This window comes from Staurois parvus, unplaced genomic scaffold (genome assembly GCF_062004578.1).
Source record: "Staurois parvus isolate SC_StPar_1 unplaced genomic scaffold, SC_StPar_1.0 ptg002397l, whole genome shotgun sequence".
Lineage (NCBI taxonomy): Eukaryota > Metazoa > Chordata > Amphibia > Anura > Ranidae > Staurois > Staurois parvus.
Window position 1 is genome coordinate 1 of NW_028320193.1, and position 19,886 is coordinate 19,886.

The 19,886-nt window shown below is 50.2% G+C and overlaps 1 protein-coding gene across 1 annotated transcript in view; it reads right to left on the reverse strand.

Annotated features, from left to right (window-relative positions):
- Positions 1-10,391: 10,391 nt before the first annotated feature.
- NFKBIE (NFKB inhibitor epsilon) overlaps positions 10,392-19,886 on the reverse strand; it is a 43,697-nt gene continuing 34,202 nt past the window's right edge. The window contains exons 6-7 of the mRNA XM_089665879.1: positions 12,593-12,841; positions 10,392-10,993 (exon numbers count right to left, since the gene is read on the reverse strand). Of these exons, the coding sequence (XP_089522005.1) occupies positions 10,928-10,993; positions 12,593-12,841 (315 nt within the window). The 3' untranslated portion in view covers positions 10,392-10,927. The remainder of the gene's footprint in view (positions 10,994-12,592; positions 12,842-19,886) is intronic.

The following is a 19,886-nucleotide window of genomic DNA, read 5'->3' on the forward strand; positions in this document are numbered from 1 at the left end:
AGACGGGCCTGGACATGTGATGACTTGAGCAGGGGAACCTTCGGTGCAATGCATGATTTGAAACCATGATGGTGTAGTGTTCTACCAACAGTGACCTTTGAAACTGTGGTCCCAGCTCTCTTCATGTCATTGACCAGCTCCTCCCTTGTAGTTCTGGGCTGATTCCTCACCTTTCTTATCATCAGTGATACCCCACGAGGTGACATCTTGCATGGAGCCCCAGTCCGAGGGAGACTGACAGTCGTCTTTAGCCTCTTCCATTTTCTAACAATTGCTCCAACAGTTGATCTATTTTCACCAAGCTGCTTGGCAATTGCCCCGTAGCCCTTTCCAGCCTTGTGGAGGTCCACAATTTTGTCTCTGGTGTCTTTTGACAGCTCTTTGGTCTTGCCCATGGTAGTAGTTGGCGTCTGACTGACTGTGGGGTGGACAGGTGTCTTTAAAGAGCTCAGACAGGCGCTACTAAGTTAGATTAATGAGTGGAGTAGAGGTGGACTTTTTAAAGGCGCAGTAACAGGTCTTTGAGAGCCAGAATTCTTGCTGTTTCTTAGGTGTTCAAATACTTCTGTTCAGCAGTGCGAGACAAATAAATTCTTTACAAATCATACAATGTGATTTCCTGAATTTTTTTTTTTAATTCTGTCTCTCAGAGTGGGAATGACACCTACAATGTGAATGTCAGACCCCTCCATGATTTCTAAGTGGGAGAACTTGCAAAATCGCACAGTGTTCAAATACTTCTGTTCCTCACTGTATATATCTACAGTTGTGTTCAAAATAATAGCAGTCAGACATCACTAACCGGATCAATCATTGTTTTTGGTGGAAATGATATTTCTACATGGCAAATAATTTCCTAGCAGGTGTAGTAGAGTAATAGAAATCCAACAGACCCAACAGTCATGACATGCATGCTGCTGATTCTGTGTCATTGAATCACTCACTGAAAGGGGCGTGTTCATAATAATAGCAGTGTGGAGTTCTATTAGTGAGGTCATTCATTCTTTGAGAAACAGGTGGCAATTATTGCCCTTATTTAAGGAAGGAAGGCAGCAAATGTTGGACATGCTGGTTACAGTGCATTTCTCTCTGAAATTCTGAGGAAAATGGGTCGTTCCAGACATTGTTCAGAAGAACAGCGTACCTTGATTAAAAAGTTGATTGGAGGGAAAACATATAAAGAAGTGCAGAAAATGATCGGCTGCTCAGCTAAAATGATGGCAAATGCTTTAAAATGGCAACCAAAACCTGAAAGACGGAAGAAAGCGAAAAACTACCATAGAAGAATAGCCAAAATGGCGCAGACTCAGCCAACAATCAGCTCCAGGAAGATGAAAGAAGGTGTGACGTTCCCTGTGAGGACTGTTACAATTAGAAGACGCCGATGTGAAGCCAAGCTATCTGCAAGAAGTCCCCCGCAAAGTCCCACTGTTGGAAAAAAGACGTGTGCTGAAGAGGTTACAATCTGCCAAAGAGCACATTGACCGGCCTAAAGAGAAATGGCGCAACATTTTGTGGACTGATGGAAGTAAGATTGTTCTTTTTGGGTCTAGTGGGGCGGAGACAGTTTGTCAGACGACCCCCAAACACTGAATTCAAGCCACAGTACACTGTGAAGACTGTGAAGCATGGTGGTGCAAGCATCATGATATGGGGATGTTTCTCATACTACGGTGTTGGTCCTATTTATCGCATACCAGGGATCATGGATCAGTTTGAATACATCAGAATACTTGAAGAGGTCATGCTGCCTTATGCTGAAGAGGAAATGCCCTTGAAATGGGTGTTCCAACAAGACAACGACCCCAAACACACCAGTAAACGTGCAACATCTTGGTTCCAGACCAACAAGATGGACGTTATGGAGTGGCCAGCCCAATCCCCGGATCTTAATCCAATAGAAAACTTGTGGGGTGACATCAAAAATGCCGTTTCTGAGGCAAAACCAAGAAATAGAGAAGAACTGTGGAATGTGGTCCAATCATCCTGGGCTGGAATACCTGATCACAGGGGCCAGAAGTTGGGTGACTCCATGCAACACAGATGTACAGCAGTTCTCAGAAACAGTGCGACTACAACCAAATATTCATGAAGTCATTCAAAGGAAAGCAAAATCTTCAAACATTTCTCAGTTTATATAGTGAATGTTTGAGTTTGTAAAGAAGAATACAAACACTGCGATTTTTTTGAACCGTCTAATATTCACTTTTCTTCCATTTTTTTTAGAGGAACAACACAAATGTGATGTATTTTTCTTCATGTTGTGATTTGGAATAGAATGTGTCGTGTTCCCAATGCATTTGTGTGGATGGAAATAAAAGCTATTAGAAGGATTTTCAGCTTTATTCACTTTTTTCAACACACTGCTATTATTTTGAACACAACTGTACATATATATACCCAGCATTGTATGTATTATTAGCAGTGAATGTCTCCTCAGCATTCAGTCTCCATCGGCCTTTTGGGCCAAGCGCCCATCACCCTAAACGCAATATTCATCATTGTGGCATATCTGTTTAACCACTGATATTCATACATTTATCCTATAGAGAATTACTTGTATTTTTTGATTTTAGCGCTGCACCTATTTTTCTTTTATTACTGATTATTGCAAGGAGGATTGGTTGCCTTTTTTGGTGTTCTAGCTGCTTGTGCACTTTTGTTTGTAGCGCTCGCTATACTTTTTCCACACGTGTACATATATATACCCAGCATTGTATGTATTATTAGCAGTGAATGTCTCCTCAGCATTCAGTCTCCATCGGCCTTTTGGGCCAAGCGCCCATCACCCCAGTCCCACCTGCTGCACACTTTCAAGGCTTTTATTCCAACTTGTTCATTGTTCCCCAAACCCATAGAAGGCACTCGCCCCATTCTGGACCTCCCAGCCTTCAATGGTTACCTTTGTTTAAATGTAAATTCCAAATGGAATCAACGAGATCCATCATTGCTTTTCTGCATCAAAAGGGACTATCTAGCCTCAGTGGACGTAAAGGACGCTCAGTCACATGTACCCATCAGGACATAAACCCTTCACGACCAGGTTGTGGTCCTTCCATCTGGCCAGTCCTCTGTACCTCACCAAAAGGTGCTAGCCCCAATGTTGGTCCTCTTCCCCTTTTGTAGGATCCTGATTGTGAGCTTCCAGAATGACCGGAGGGTGCAGCTGGTGGAGGCTCTGGAGGTGTCTGACTGTCCCCGTGTTCCAGATCTTCAGATGGATCCTCAGCCTTCAAAAGTCATTGCTGACCTCGCCCCATTGCAGGGAATATCTGGGGCAGATCCTGGACACTTGACCCACCCCAGATATTTTATAATTTTGTGATTCTTAGCCTAGGAAATAGAGATGTGTACAGCGGGAAAATTTGTTTAGTTTCAGATTCGTTTGGCAAGTTAATCATTTTGTTTTGTCATCTTTGTTGTTAGAATGATTCGTTTTTGGGAATTCATTTCATATATACGGATTTGTTTCATATATTTGTTATTTTCAAATCAATTCAAATTTCAGAAGAGAACTGTATTCATTACATTCTGTTTATTTATTTTATGTTCTATTCTTTCATTTTCTATTCTAGTATTTTATTTTCTATTCTATTCTATTCGTATTTTATATTTTGCTCCTTTATTTTCTATTTTTTTCTCATTCTATTCTTTTTTCTAATCTATTTCATTCCTTTATTCTCTATTGTTTCTTTTATTTTCTATTCAATTTCTTTATTTTCTATTTTACTTTATTCTACTCTTTTAGTTTCTATGCTAAATTATCCTATTCCTTTATTTTTTTTAATTGTATTTTTATTTTCTATTCTATTCCTTTGCTATTCTATTATTTTCCATTCTATTCTTTTATATATTCTGTTTTTATTTTATTCCGTTATTTTCAATTATTCTATTCTTTTATTTTCTAATCTATTTTATTCCTTTATTCTCTATTCTACTCTTTTATTGTATGCTTTTATTTTCAATTCCATTAATTTTCATTCTATTTTACTCTTTTCTATGCCTTTAGTTTCTATTATTTTCCATTCTAATATTTTCTATTCTTTTAATTTACTGTTTTTGTTTATTTTCTATTCTATTTTGTTCTATTCTACTTTATTCTAGTCTATTTTCTATTCTATGCTATCTTTTTAGAGTGAAGACTGCGATTGAGCTTTGCAGTTACTGTTGTAGCAGCTGTTTTCATATTCCGGATCACAATCCTGCGTAATGTCCTTTTAGTCTCCTTCAGTCAGTCGACCGCACTTACACTTATCAGGTGACGTTTTCCCAGAAACTATATATGCCGTCATAAGCTTTGATACTGGACCTCGTCACATGGCAAATAAATTGGCAACTTCAGTCACAAAGGCACCAGCTAAGCAGCACCAACCATTTGCCCTTTCTGAAACTCTGCAAGCTCTGACGTGACTCTGTATTACTAGCAACGTACACAGTGAATGACAAAACTGAGGCTTCGCCCCTGTTCGCTAGGTGTCTCATCCCACAGCGGAAGCAAAAGAATGTTACATCACTGCCACTTTCAACACCAAACATGTTGACACTTAACATCTGCAAGACATGTTCTGTTTTCATTTGTTTGGTCTAACTCCTGTCTGCCATGGACACACCAGTATTTATACCCAAATATCAGAGGTATACACTATATTGCCAAACGTATTGGACCTGCCCTCCAAGTCATGTGATTCAGGTGTTCCAATCCCATCCATGGACACAGGTGTATACAGTCAAGCCCCTAGGCATGCAGACTGCTTCTACAAACATTGGTGAAAGAATGGGTCGCTCTCAGGAGCTCAGTGACTCCAAGCGTGGTCCCGTGATAGGTGGCCACCTGGGCAATAAGTCCATCCGTGACATTTCCTGGCTACTAAATATTCCACGTTCAACTGTTAGTGGGATTATAACAAAGTGGAAGCAACTGGGAACAACAGCCACTCAGCCACCAAGTGGTAGGCCACGTCACATGACAGAGCGGGGTCAGCGCATGCTGAAGCGCACAGTGCGCAGAAGTCGCCAACTGTCTGCAGAGTCAATAGCTAAAGACCTCCAAACTTGGTGTGGCCTTCAGATGAGCCCAACAACAGTGTGTAGAGAGCTTCATGGAATGGGTTTCCATGGCCGAGCAGCTGCATCCAAGCCTTCCATCACCAAGTGCAATGCAAAGCGTCAGATGCCATGGTGTAAAGCACATCGCCACTGGACTCTAGAGCAGAGGAGATGTGTTCTCTGGAGGGACCAGTCACACTTCTCTGTCTGGCAATCCGATGGACGTGTCTGGGTTTGGCAGTTCCCAGGAGAACGGTACTTGCCTGACTGCATTGGGCCAAGTGTAAAGTTTGGTGGAGGGGGGATTATGGTGGGGGGTTGTTTTTCAGGGGTTGGACTTAGCCCCCTAGTTCCAGTGAAGAGAACACTTAAGGTGACATTTTGGACAATTTCATGCTCCCAACTTTGTGGGAAGAGTTTGGGGATGGCCCCTTCCTGTTCCAACATGACTGCGCACCAGTGCCCAAAGCAAGGTCCATAAAGACATGGAGGAGCCAGTTTGGGGTGGAGGAACCTGACTGTCCTGCACAGAGTCCTGACCTCAACCCCATAGAACACCTTTGGGATGAATTAGAACGGAGACTGCGAGCCAGGCCTCCTCCCCCGACATCAGTGCCTGACCTGACAAATGTGCTTCTGGAAGAATGGTCCAACCTTCCCATAGACACCCTTCTAAACCTTGTGGACGGCCTTCCCAGAAGAGTTGAAGCTGTTATAGCTGCAAAGGGCGGGGCCAACTCAATATTGGACCCTACAGACTAAGACTGGGAGGTCATTACAGTTCCTGTATGGGGAAAGGCTGGTGGCCCAATACTTTTGGCAATATAGTGTACAGTATGTCACAGTATTTATACCCCATTGTATTAGGACCATAAACCAGTATTTATACCCCAGGGTTAGGGTTTTGGTTAACCCTTGGCCCAAGGAACTCTTAAGACTTCAGGGAGGAGGATTCTACATCTGTACTCACCCCAAGGTCACCATGTCACCCAGACACACCGTTTAGGTCATCCAATCCTTTCAGCTGGCCTATCTAAATATACAGACAAGAATTGGAACTCTCCTGGTCACACTTTGACCTGTTGGGACTCCAGGCAGCGCCTAGAAGCCAGGAAAGTCCTGAAATCCTATAGGCGTGACCTCCTGTGAATAATGCAACTTATGAGAGGCTCCAGCAGCTGAGACGAGCTCCTGCCTTTAAAATGGAACTAAACCCATCATCCTAACTGCTTCCCAAAATAGTTTCATTCAAGGCATACAGGAAAGGATAAAGGTCACAGTTGCTTGTGCTCTTAACCAGCTTGAAATGTCAAACCATGGCTTGGGTCATAACTGATAACATGAAGGACTGTGACAACTGCCGATCAAAACAGAAGCGGCGATGGCAGCTTCCTTGGCTATAACAGGATGAGAGAGTTTAGTTCCACTGTAAGTGATAATTATAAACAATTAAAGTGTTACTAAACCCCCAACAGTACAATCAGTCTGTAGATGCAATAAAGGATGCTTGTTATACTCACTGTGGAACCTAAGGGGTTAATCCTCCACACTGTTTGATCCTGTCTTCTCTGATCCCCCTTCTTCTACTGTCCCCAATCCATCTGCTGATAGAAGTCTTGGTGGCAAGCTGCACATGCTCACTTTGGTGTGTATTGTTAGTTTTTTTTTTCTTAGGAGACTGCATGTGATCAGCGCCAGGCCAATCAGCACAGTCCAGACAGAGGGTCAGGGGTCATGCAGCCTCAAAGGACAATCTTGTCGATCGTAATCACAGGCAGGGAGCACAGGTAAATTTTTCAGTCGCATATTTCCCAGCTCTTTTTGTGAGATACAGTACCAGATTTCCCCCCCACCCATGTTATAAAAGAAGGGGGAGGTGACACTTTTTTTTTTTTCCGGTGTTTAAAATATAGTAAGGACTAGTTTACATTTTTGGTTGGGGAGGGAACATGTGGTTGACCCATGTTTATACCGCCTCCCCAACTGCTCCTCAAAGTGACCGTTCATTGTAAATATGTTGTGCTGCCCTGCCTGCACCCCTTCCTCTGATTAAAAAACAAAAACCAAAAAAAACACAAAAAAAACACAAAAAAAACACCACACACAAAAACAAAACCAAAAAAAACCAAAAAAAAAAACCCACACCCAACCACAACAAAATGTGTTTTTAACAAGGTACCTTGTTTGTGCTGCAATGCACTTCCATGTTTATCGACTAGGCAAGACTGTCTCCTACGCCTATGCATGCGCAGATGTGCGGCTGGGCTCTCGAGGAAGTCCGATACCTTCCCTGTCTCTGTGTGCGTAGACAGCACCCCCCCCCCCCATGTGCCTATGGGCTGTGCTAGGATTCGAAGGTCGAGCAGAGCCAACGGACACATCTGCACCATAATGGTTGCACCGCAATCTGGGAGGTGGACTGAAATTCCGCTGTAAGCTGCAAAGGCATCAGCGGAGGGGGGTGTACATTTGCCATGGCTGGAATGCCTTGCTGTTGCGTTTGGCTGGAATGCCTCGCTGTTGCGTTTGGTGGGCAGTACCGCCTGCCAAACCCAACCCATTCAGCTGAATGGAGGACCCTCACCACTACATGCAATGCGCACAGTTGCGGGGTTTGAGGAGAGAAGACAGGCGGTAAGGAGGTGACAGAACACCAAATGCCCTCTGAAGAGCGATCCAACGTTGCTTGACAACACTTACCTCATTAGGATCATACGGATGTCAATGTGCTGCAAAATTAGATGATTTCCCATCAACTACAGCCGATGGTTTAGTCTCATCACCCCCTCCCCCATCAACATGCAAATAAAATATACACACACTATTTTTAGATCTCATTCCTTCTATTTAAAGGCAACAGTTGCATTCAAGTTTACAGATACAAAACAAATCCACGTGCGGAGAGGAGGACCGAGAGATCGTTTTACAAAAAAAACTACACCATCTCCCCCAACCTCATCCTGAGGGCAGCTATGGAGAGACCTGAAAATACAAAAGATCTCCAGCAGCCTGTATGCCAATGACCCCCCCGATGTGTTTTATATACATAATGCAGCCTAAGCTGTGCTACAAGACAGGCTGGGCTCCTGCGGGGTAACAAAAAACACAATAGCAAAAAAAAAATAAAAACCAAAAACCACACTCTGAGGTTAAAGGAGCACTCCACCCCAATGCGATATTTATTTACACAATGTATGCAGCGCTTTACATACCCTACATCAGTCCCCGGCCCTCGAGGAGCGAACAATCTAACACCCCTCATAGACACGCTACGAATGGCCAATTCATACTCATGCTACCTTAATGCATTGCAGAGACCCTGCCACCAACTAAAAAAAATTGCAGGTTAAAAAGCACACAAAAAAAACAAAACAAAAAAAACAAAACAGAATTAAAAAACCCAACCCCCCCCCCCAAAAAAAATAAGAAAACAAAAAGACAAAACAAAAACCACCCAAAAAGAACAAAAAAAACAAAAAACAAAAAAAACAAAAAACAAAAAAAAAAAAAACACCCAAATCCCCCCCCCAAAAAAAAGAAAAAAGAAGAAGAATTAAAAAACCAAACGCCCCCCACCCCCGCCGAAAAAAAAAAACAAAAAGAAAAAGAAACCCAAACTCCCCCCCCCCCCCCAAAAAAAAAAAAAAAAAAAAAAACAGAACACAAAAACAAACAAAAACCCCCCAAAAAGAAAACTGCATTATTTTTCCTTTCCATAAAACACATTTTCTAGCCAAGGAACACTGCAGGTGAATAAACCGACTACTCCAACAAGAATCATTCCCATAGCACAGCCACCTCCCTGCTTTCTTGGCACAGCCTTATTGTCTGTGCTGGCCCAGCTCCTCTGCCCTTTCCCCAACTAGATAAAAGGTTTTGTAGGGAGCTTATGAGAGGAGCAAATGGGGAAAACTATTAGGAAAAAAAAAAAAATGTCAGTTGAGTGACAGCTCTGAGTCGGCTGTGGCTGAAGACATCACATCCAAGATGGCGGCACCCAGCAGCAGTCTCAGGGCTTGCGGATGGCTACACATGTAATTAACATGTATTAAATATGTTAAAAATGGTCACCTAATCTGAATGGAAGATTGCTAAAGCTGAAGGCACGTTAGGAGTCAAGTCCAAGGAGGTGCATGACATCTACTGGATGTCTCTCCACTATTGACATTGGACAAGTTTAATGTTCTGCCACAGAGACACTCCAGGATCTGAGAGGAGAGCCCCCCCCTTCCTCCCCTATGCTGCCCATTCACAGAAGCCTTTGTATTTTGCGAATGTGTTGACATATTAGTAAAAAGTTCTAGGCAGGAAGAAGGGAGGGGCGGGCTTAGCTTGTACAGATGAAAGATGCAGCAATCAGAAGGATCAGCATCGGTCTCCCAGAAATACAGCAATAGCCGTCTTCTTGTACTATAAAGAAAAGAGATCAGTCCAGGAGATGTCATGCACCTCCTTGGACCATTTTTTTTTTTTTTTTTTTTTTTTTTTTTTACATAGAAATCCTTTATTTAGCACAAAAAGGGCAGACAAATCACAAATGAATGTGCATCACCAGAAATCGATATAGGAGATAAAGGAGTTGTATGAGCGCCTCTTTGGACCAGGGGAGGACTGACAACTCATGGGGCCCCCGGGCAATAGGGGATCATGGGGCCCCTGTGTTCTTGCCCAAACTCAAAAAAGCCTATGAAAAAGGTACCAGGGGCATCTCATGGGGCCCCCTACTGACCCCGGGTAGTGCCTGAGTTCCCAAATGGTCAGTCCGCCCCTGCTTTGGACTTAACTCCGAGTGCCTTCACTTCTTACACAGGAGCTGAATTCCTGGAATTACGCTTTAAAGCGAATGGTCTGGTGACAGGGTCTCTAAACACATGAGCTGCAGCACTGCTAAACACCTGCTTAAAGTGACAGTCCCATTAACACCGGACCCCCCCAGTGCTGGAACTGAAGGGGCTTTTAAAGGCTACCTCCACCTTTACATCCATATTATAAGAGGTTTGCAAGTGGACCCCCAACACCCCCCCCACCCCCGACATTGTGTGCAGGGTTCTTCTTCAGCATTCACTTGTGTATAATGCATGGATGTGTAGGACTCCGCCTGCACAGGTACATCATTCATTCACAGACATCTGTAAATGAATGAACTACAAGTCCCAACTGCCCTCGTAATGACTGCCCCCGTGGTCCATAAATGCTTCCTCCAGCTCTGTAACTGAAGTTCCATACCTTGTTACGGCTTGGAGCTGGAGGAAGAGCCTACAGGAGTCTGTGCATTGTCCCTGCCATCCACGGACGGTGGCTAATTCGCGTAAAAATAATAAATGCAGAATTTTTTACCAATATGGTAGTTTTTTTTGCAAAAGGTGGACTTCGCCTTTAAAAGACTTCAACCATACTACTCAGATAGCGGCACACACCGCTCCGATGAAAATGGAGATTGTATGAACTAGGATATTATTTCTGGGTGGAGCAACTGCTGCGGAATAGAAAACGTCGGGGTGGATGGAATGTAAGGAACGCGGTAGTCAGGAGCAGGGAAGTTCCGTGTCCAGGCGAGGAGAGCCTTCCCATGTCACACATTGTGTATAATGACCACTCGGGGCGCCCGACGCCCAGCAACATCCTATAAAGTGCGTCTGGATAGACCACACGGGGCGGCTCTGCTCCGGGGAACATACAACACTGCTCATCCAGTTCTTCATTTCTGCAGAATAGAGAATGGCTCAAGAGCTAAACAGTTCTTTATATAATAAAAAAAAAAAAAGGGAGAAGGAGGAGTCCATCGCCACCATGGTGGGAAAGAGGTCATTGTCCCCGAGCCTCTCATGTCCACTGTACAAGCAGCTGGGGTGGGAGGACATCAAAGAATCAGTGCAGGAGCTCACGCGGTGGTCACAACAGGTTTTCCGGAGATCTTCAGATCATCGAAGGGCAGAAGAGGAAGAAGCTAGGGGGAGGGGAAAAAAACAAACATTCATTCAAACAGGGTCTCCACCATGATCAATAAAATACTTTATTCCACATTATCCAATATCACGCCCCAAGAATCACTCAGTGACCGCCCTCTGGCCCTCAGCCAGCTCCCGCCCCCAATCAGTGACCGTCCTCTGACCTTCATCCAGCGACCGCCCCCATTTAGCAGCCGGTCTCTGACTCTCCGGCACCCCGCACCCCCAAATCAGCAGCCGCCCTCTGGCTCTCAGCCAGCCCATCCCAAATCAGCTCCCACCCTCTGGCCCTCAGCCAGCTCCCAATCAGTAACCTTCCTCTGACCTTCAGCCAGCTCCCGCCCCCATTTAGCAGCCGCCCTCTGGCTCTCCGCCATCCCACACCCCCCAAATCAGCGGCCGCCGTTCTCTGGCTCTCAGCCACCCCGCTCCCAATCAGCGGCCGCCGTTCTCTGGCTCTCAGCCACCCCCGCTCCCAATCAGCAAGCGCCCTCTGGCTCTCAGCCACCCCCGCTCCCAATCAGCAAGCGCCCTCTGGCTCTCAGCCACCCCCGCTCCCAATCAGCAAGCGCCCTCTGGCTCTCAGCCACCCCCGCTCCCAATCAGCGGCCGCCGTTCTCTGGCTCTCAGCCACCCCGCTCCCAATCAGCGGCCGCCGTTCTCTGGCTCTCAGCCACCCCCGCTCCCAATCAGCAAGCGCCCTCTGGCTCTCAGCCACCCCCGCTCCCAATCAGCAAGCGCCCTCTGGCTCTCAGCCACCCCCGCTCCCAATCAGCAAGCGCCCTCTGGCTCTCAGCCACCCCCGCTCCCAATCAGCAAGCGCCCTCTGGCTCTCAGCCACCCCCGCTCCCAATCAGCAAGCGCCCTCTGGCTCTCAGCCACCCCCGCTCCCAATCAGCAAGCGCCCTCTGGCTCTCAGCCACCCCCGCTCCCAATCAGCAAGCGCCCTCTGGCTCTCAGCCACCCCCGCTCCCAATCAGCAAGCGCCCTCTGGCTCTCAGCCACCCCCGCTCCCAATCAGCAAGCGCCCTCTGGCTCTCAGCCACCCCCGCTCCCAATCAGCAAGCGCCCTCTAGCTCTCAGCCACCCCCGCTCCCAATCAGCAAGCGCCCTCTGGCTCTCAGCCACCCCCGCTCCCAATCAGCAAGCGCCCTCTGGCTCTCAGCCACCCCCGCTCCCAATCAGCAAGCGCCCTCTGGCTCTCAGCCACCCCCGCTCCCAATCAGCAAGCGCCCTCTGGCTCTCAGCCACCCCCGCTCCCAATTAGCAAGCGCCCCCTGGCTCTCAGCCACCCCCTGCTCCCAATCAACGACCGCCCTCCTCCAAACTTAGTGACCACCTTCTGCATCTTAGTTGCCTCCCATCTCACCTCCCTGGATATCAATCACTCAGATTTGCTGCAATAGGGACACCAAAGTCACCCCACCGAAATCGGATTCAGTTCACTTGACATCTTATAGGTTCTGTAAGGTGACACCTCTGCATACTTGCTGGATATGTAGGTCATACAATGCCATAAAAATATATCCATTGTTATTATCCATCCAGTTTATAAATCCAGACACCTTATATAATAAAACACAAGTTAATGCCCATACCAGGTTATTCCCCTCCGCCAGGTCCTGAGGGGTGTCCCCCTCTCGGTTCCTCTGTAAGATGTCTGCCCCGGCTTGGCACAAGAGTCTGGCGAGTTCAACATCCTTCCTGCCGACAGCCAGGTGGAGGGGGGTACAACCATTGTACATTAAAGCGTCCACATGAGGGCGATATTGTAGAAGATGAGCCACCAGCTGCCCATCCAACATTTCCACAGCCAGGTGCAGTGCAGTCTTCCCGCTGGTACCTTCCTGTAGGGCGAGAAGGAGGAGAACGGGTGAGAGGACAGCCAGGACTACAGAAGGCAATGGCTACCAAGGAGCCCAATCCTAGAGTCTGGACCTGGGGAGAGTACCCCGAGACCCCAGAGGTCTCCAAATCGAGTACCCCGGGACCCCAGAGGTCTCAAAATCCTCATTAGTACGTTTCTGACAGCTGAACTAATGTACAGTTAGAGCAGAAGAGGTTTATATCAAGTTATAATCCCAGACCCCTCCACCCAGACATACTCCATCCATCCTGACCAGAAAGATCCCAGACCCCTCCACCCAGACATACTCCATCCATCCTGACCAGAAAGATCCCAGACCCCTCTACCCGTCCTGACCGGAAAGATCCCAGACCCCTCCACCCAGACATACTCCATCCATCCATCCATCCTGACCAGAAAGATCCCACACCCCTCCACCCAGACATACTCCATCCATCCTGACAGGAAAGATCCCAGACCCCTCCACCCATCCTGACCAGAAAGATCCCATACCCCTCCACCCAGACATACGCCACCCAGACATACTCCACCCATCCTGACCAAAAAGATCCCAGACCCCTCCACCCATCCTGACCAGAAAGATCCCACACCCCTCCACCCAGACATACTCCACCCATCCTGACCAAAAAGATCCCAGACCCCTCCACCCAGACATACTCCACCCATCCTGACCAGAAAGATCCCAGACCCCTCCACCCAGACATACTCCACCCATCCTGACCAGAAAGATCCCAGACCCCTCCACCCAGACATACTCCATCCATCCCGACCAGAGAGATCCCAGACCCCTCCACCCAGACATACTCCACCCATCCCGACCAGAGAGATCCCAGACCCCTCCACCCAGACATACTCCACCCATCCCGACCAGAGAGATCCCAGACCCCTCCACCCAGACATACTCCATCCATCCTGACCAGAGAGATCCCAGACCCCTCCACCCAGACATACTCCATCCATCCTGACCAGAGAGATCCCAGACCCCTCCACCCAGACATACTCCACCCATCCCGACCAGAGAGATCCCAGACCCCTCCACCCAGACATACTCCACCCATCCCGACCAGAAAGATCCCAGACCCCTCCACCCAGACATACTCCACCCATCCCGACCAGAAAGATCCCAGACCCCTCCACCCAGACATACTCCACCCATCCCGACCAGAAATATCCCAGACCCCTCCACCCAGACATACTCCACCCATCCCGACCAGAAAGATCCCAGACCCCTCCACCCAGACATACTCCACCCATCCCGACCAGAAAGATCCCAGACCCCTCCACCCAGACATACTCCATCCATCCTGACCAGAGAGATCCCAGACCCCTCCACCCAGACATACTCCACCCATCCCGACCAGAAAGATCCCAGACCCCTCCACCCAGACATACTCCACCCATCCCGACCAGAAAGATCCCAGACCCCTCCACCCAGACATACTCCACCCATCCCGACCAGAAAGATCCCAGACCCCTCCACCCAGACATACTCCATCCATCCTGACCAGAGAGATCCCAGACCCCTCCACCCAGACATACTCCACCCATCCTGACCAGAAAGATCCCAGACCCCTCCACCCAGACATACTCCACCCATCCTGACCAGAGAGATCCCAGACCCCTCCACCCAGACATACTCCACCCATCCTGACCAGAAAGATCCCAGACCCCTCCACCCAGACATACTCCATCCGTCCATCCTGACCAGAAAGATCCCACACCCCTCCACCCAGACATACTCCATCCATCCTAACAGGAAAGATCCCAGACCCCTCCACCCATCCTGACCAAAAAGATCCCAGACCCCTCCACCCATCCTGACCAGAAAGATCCCACACCCCTCCACCCAGACATACTCCATCCAGACATACTCCACCCATCCTGACCAAAAAGATCCCAGACCCCTCCACCCAGAGATACTCCACCCATCCTGACCAGAAAGATCCCAGACCCCTCCACCCAGACATACTCCACCCATCCTGACCAGAAAGGTCCCAGACCCCTCCACCCAGACATACTCCACCCATCCTGACCAGAAAGATCCCAGACCCCTCCACCCAGACATACTCCACCCATCCTGACCAGAGAGATCCCAGACCCCTCCACCCAGACATACTCCACCCATCCTGACCAGAAAGATCCCAGACCCCTCCACCCAGACATACTCCACCCATCCTGACCAGAGAGATCCCAGACCCCTCCACCCATCCTGACCAGAGAGATCCCAGACCCCTCCACCCAGACATACTCCACCCATCCCGACCAGAAAGATCCCAGACATACTCCACCCAGACATACTCCACCCATCCCGACCAAAAATATCCCAGACCCCTCCACCCAGACATACTCCACCCATCCCGACCAGAAAGATCCCAGACCCCTCCACCCAGACATACTCCACCCATCCCGACCAGAAAGATCCCAGACCCCTCCACCCAGACATACTCCACCCATCCCGACCAGAAAGATCCCAGACCCCTCCACCCAGACATACTCCACCCATCACGACCAGAAAGATCCCAGACCCCTCCACCCAGACATACTCCACCCATCCCGACCAGAAAGATCCCAGACCCCTCCACCCAGACATACTCCACCCATCCCGACCAGAAAGATCCCAGACCCCTCCACCCAGACATACTCCACCCATCCCGACCAGAAAGATCCCAGACCCCTCCACCCAGACATACTCCACCCATCCCGACCAGAAAGATCCCAGACCCCTCCACCCAGACATACTCCACCCATCCCGACCAGAAAGATCCCAGACATACTCCACCCATCCCGACCAGAAAGATCCCAGACCCCTCCACCCAGACATACTCCACCCATCCCGACCAGAGAGATCCCAGACCCCTCCACCCAGACATACTCCACCCATCCCGACCAGAAAGATTCCAGACCCCTCCACCCAGACATACTCCACCCATCCCGACCAGAAAGATCCCAGACCCCTCCACCCAGACATACTCCACCCATCCCGACCAGAAAGATCCCAGACCCCTCCACCCAGACATACTCCACCCATCCCGACCAGAAAGATCCCAGACCCCTCCACCCAGACATACTCCACCCATCCCGACCAGAAAGATCCCAGACATACTCCACCCATCCCGACCAGAAAGATCCCAGACCCCTCCACCCAGACATACTCCACCCATCCCGACCAGAGAGATCCCAGACCCCTCCACCCAGACATACTCCACCCATCCCGACCAGAGAGATCCCACACCCCTCCACCCAGACATACTCCATCCATCCTAACAGGAAAGATCCCAGACCCCTCTACCCATCCTGACCAAAAAGATCCCAGACCCCTCCACCCATCCTGACCAGAAAGATCCCACACCCCTCCACCCAGACATACTCCATCCATCCTGACAGGAAAGATCCCAGACCCCTCCACCCAGACATACTCCACCCATCCTGACCAAAAAGATCCCAGACCCCTCCACCCAGAGATACTCCACCCATCCTGACCAGAAAGATCCCAGACCCCTCCACCCAGACATACTCCACCCATCCTGACCAGAAAGGTCCCAGACCCCTCCACCCAGACATACTCCACCCATCCTGACCAGAAAGATCCCAGACCCCTCCACCCAGACATACTCCACCCATCCTGACCAGAGAGATCCCAGACCCCTCCACCCAGACATACTCCATCCATCCTGACCAGAGAGATCCCAGACCCCTCAACCCATCCTGACCAGAGAGATCCCAGACCCCTCCACCCAGACATACTCCACCCATCCCGACCAGAAAGATCCCAGACATACTCCACCCAGACATACTCCACCCATCCCGACCAGAAAGATCCCAGACCCCTCCACCCAGACATACTCCACCCATCCCGACCAGAAAGATCCCAGACCCCTCCACCCAGACATACTCCACCCATCCCGACCAGAAAGATCCCAGACATACTCCACCCATCCCGACCAGAAAGATCCCAGACCCCTCCACCCAGACATACTCCACCCATCCCGACCAGAGAGATCCCAGACCCCTCCACCCAGACATACTCCATCCATTCCGACCAGAGAGATCCCAGACCCCTCCACCCAGACATACTCCACCCATCCCGACCAGAAAGATCCCAGACCCCTCCACCCAGACATACTCCACCCATCCCGACCAGAAAGATCCCAGACCCCTCCACCCAGACATACTCCACCCATCCCGACCAGAAAGATTCCAGACCCCTCCACCCAGACAGACATACTCCACCCATCCCGACCAGAAAGATTCCAGACCCCTCCACCCAGACATACTCCACCCATCCCGACCAGAAAGATCCCAGACCCCTCCACCCAGACATACTCCACCCATCCCGACCAGAAAGATCCCAGACCCCTCCACCCAGACATACTCCACCCATCCCGACCAGAAAGATCCCAGACCCCTCCACCCAGACATACTCCACCCATCCCGACCAGAAAGATCCCAGACATACTCCACCCATCCCGACCAGAAAGATCCCAGACCCCTCCACCCAGACATACTCCACCCATCCCGACCAGAGAGATCCCAGACCCCTCCACCCAGACATACTCCACCCATCCCGACCAGAAAGATCCCAGACATACTCCACCCATCCCGACCAGAGAGATCCCAGACCCCTCCACCCAGACATACTCCACCCATCCCGACCAGAAAGATCCCAGACATACTCCACCCATCCCGACCAGAGAGATCCCAGACCCCTCCACCCAGACATACTCCACCCATCCCGACCAGAAAGATCCCAGACATACTCCACCCATCCCGACCAGAAAGATCCCAGACCCCTCCACCCAGACATACTCCACCCATCCCGACCAGAGAGATCCCAGACCCCTCCACCCAGACATACTCCATCCATTCCGACCAGAGAGATCCCAGACCCCTCCACCCAGACATACTCCACCCATCCCGACCAGAAAGATTCCAGACCCCTCCACCCAGACATACTCCACCCATCCCGACCAGAAAGATCCCAGACCCCTCCACCCAGACATACTCCACCCATCCCGACCAGAAAGATCCCAGACCCCTCCACCCAGACATACTCCACCCATCCCGACCAGAAAGATCCCAGACCCCTCCACCCAGACATACTCCATCCGTCCATCCTGACCAGAAAGATCCCACACCCCTCCACCCAGACATACTCCATCCATCCTAACAGGAAAGATCCCAGACCCCTCCACCCATCCTGACCAAAAAGATCCCAGACCCCTCCACCCATCCTGACCAGAAAGATCCCACACCCCTCCACCCAGACATACTCCATCCAGACATACTCCACCCATCCTGACCAAAAAGATCCCAGACCCCTCCACCCAGAGATACTCCACCCATCCTGACCAGAAAGATCCCAGACCCCTCCACCCAGACATACTCCACCCATCCTGACCAGAAAGGTCCCAGACCCCTCCACCCAGACATACTCCACCCATCCTGACCAGAAAGGTCCCAGACCCCTCCACCCAGACATACTCCACCCATCCTGACCAGAAAGATCCCAGACCCCTCCACCCAGACATACTCCACCCATCCTGACCAGAGAGATCCCAGACCCCTCCACCCAGACATACTCCACCCATCCTGACCAGAAAGATCCCAGACCCCTCCACCCAGACATACTCCACCCATCCTGACCAGAGAGATCCCAGACCCCTCCACCCATCCTGACCAGAGAGAACCCAGACCCCTCCACCCAGACATACTCCACCCATCCCGACCAGAAAGATCCCAGACATACTCCACCCAGACATACTCCACCCATCCCGACCAAAAATATCCCAGACCCCTCCACCCAGACATACTCCACCCATCCCGACCAGAAAGATCCCAGACCCCTCCACCCAGACATACTCCACCCATCCCGACCAGAAAGATCCCAGACCCCTCCACCCAGACATACTCCACCCATCCCGACCAGAAAGATCCCAGACCCCTCCACCCAGACATACTCCACCCATCACGACCAGAAAGATCCCAGACCCCTCCACCCAGACATACTCCACCCATCCCGACCAGAAAGATCCCAGACCCCTCCACCCAGACATACTCCACCCATCCCGACCAGAAAGATCCCAGACCCCTCCACCCAGACATACTCCACCCATCCCGACCAGAAAGATCCCAGACCCCTCCACCCAGACATACTCCACCCATCCCGACCAGAAAGATCCCAGACCCCTCCACCCAGACATACTCCACCCATCCCGACCAGAAAGATCCCAGACATACTCCACCCATCCCGACCAGAAAGATCCCAGACCCCTCCACCCAGACATACTCCACCCATCCCGACCAGAGAGATCCCAGACCCCTCCACCCAGACATACTCCACCCATCCCGACCAGAAAGATTCCAGACCCCTCCACCCAGACATACTCCACCCATCCCGACCAGAAAGATCCCAGACCCCTCCACCCAGACATACTCCACCCATCCCGACCAGAAAGATCCCAGACCCCTCCACCCAGACATACTCCACCCATCCCGACCAGAAAGATCCCAGACCCCTCCACCCAGACATACTCCACCCATCCCGACCAGAAAGATCCCAGACATACTCCACCCATCCCGACCAGAAAGATCCCAGACCCCTCCACCCAGACATACTCCACCCATCCCGACCAGAGAGATCCCAGACCCCTCCACCCAGACATACTCCACCCATCCCGACCAGAGAGATCCCACACCCCTCCACCCAGACATACTCCATCCATCCTAACAGGAAAGATCCCAGACCCCTCTACCCATCCTGACCAAAAAGATCCCAGACCCCTCCACCCATCCTGACCAGAAAGATCCCACACCCCTCCACCCAGACATACTCCATCCATCCTGACAGGAAAGATCCCAGACCCCTCCACCCAGACATACTCCACCCATCCTGACCAAAAAGATCCCAGACCCCTCCACCCAGAGATACTCCACCCATCCTGACCAGAAAGATCCCAGACCCCTCCACCCAGACATACTCCACCCATCCTGACCAGAAAGGTCCCAGACCCCTCCACCCATCCTGA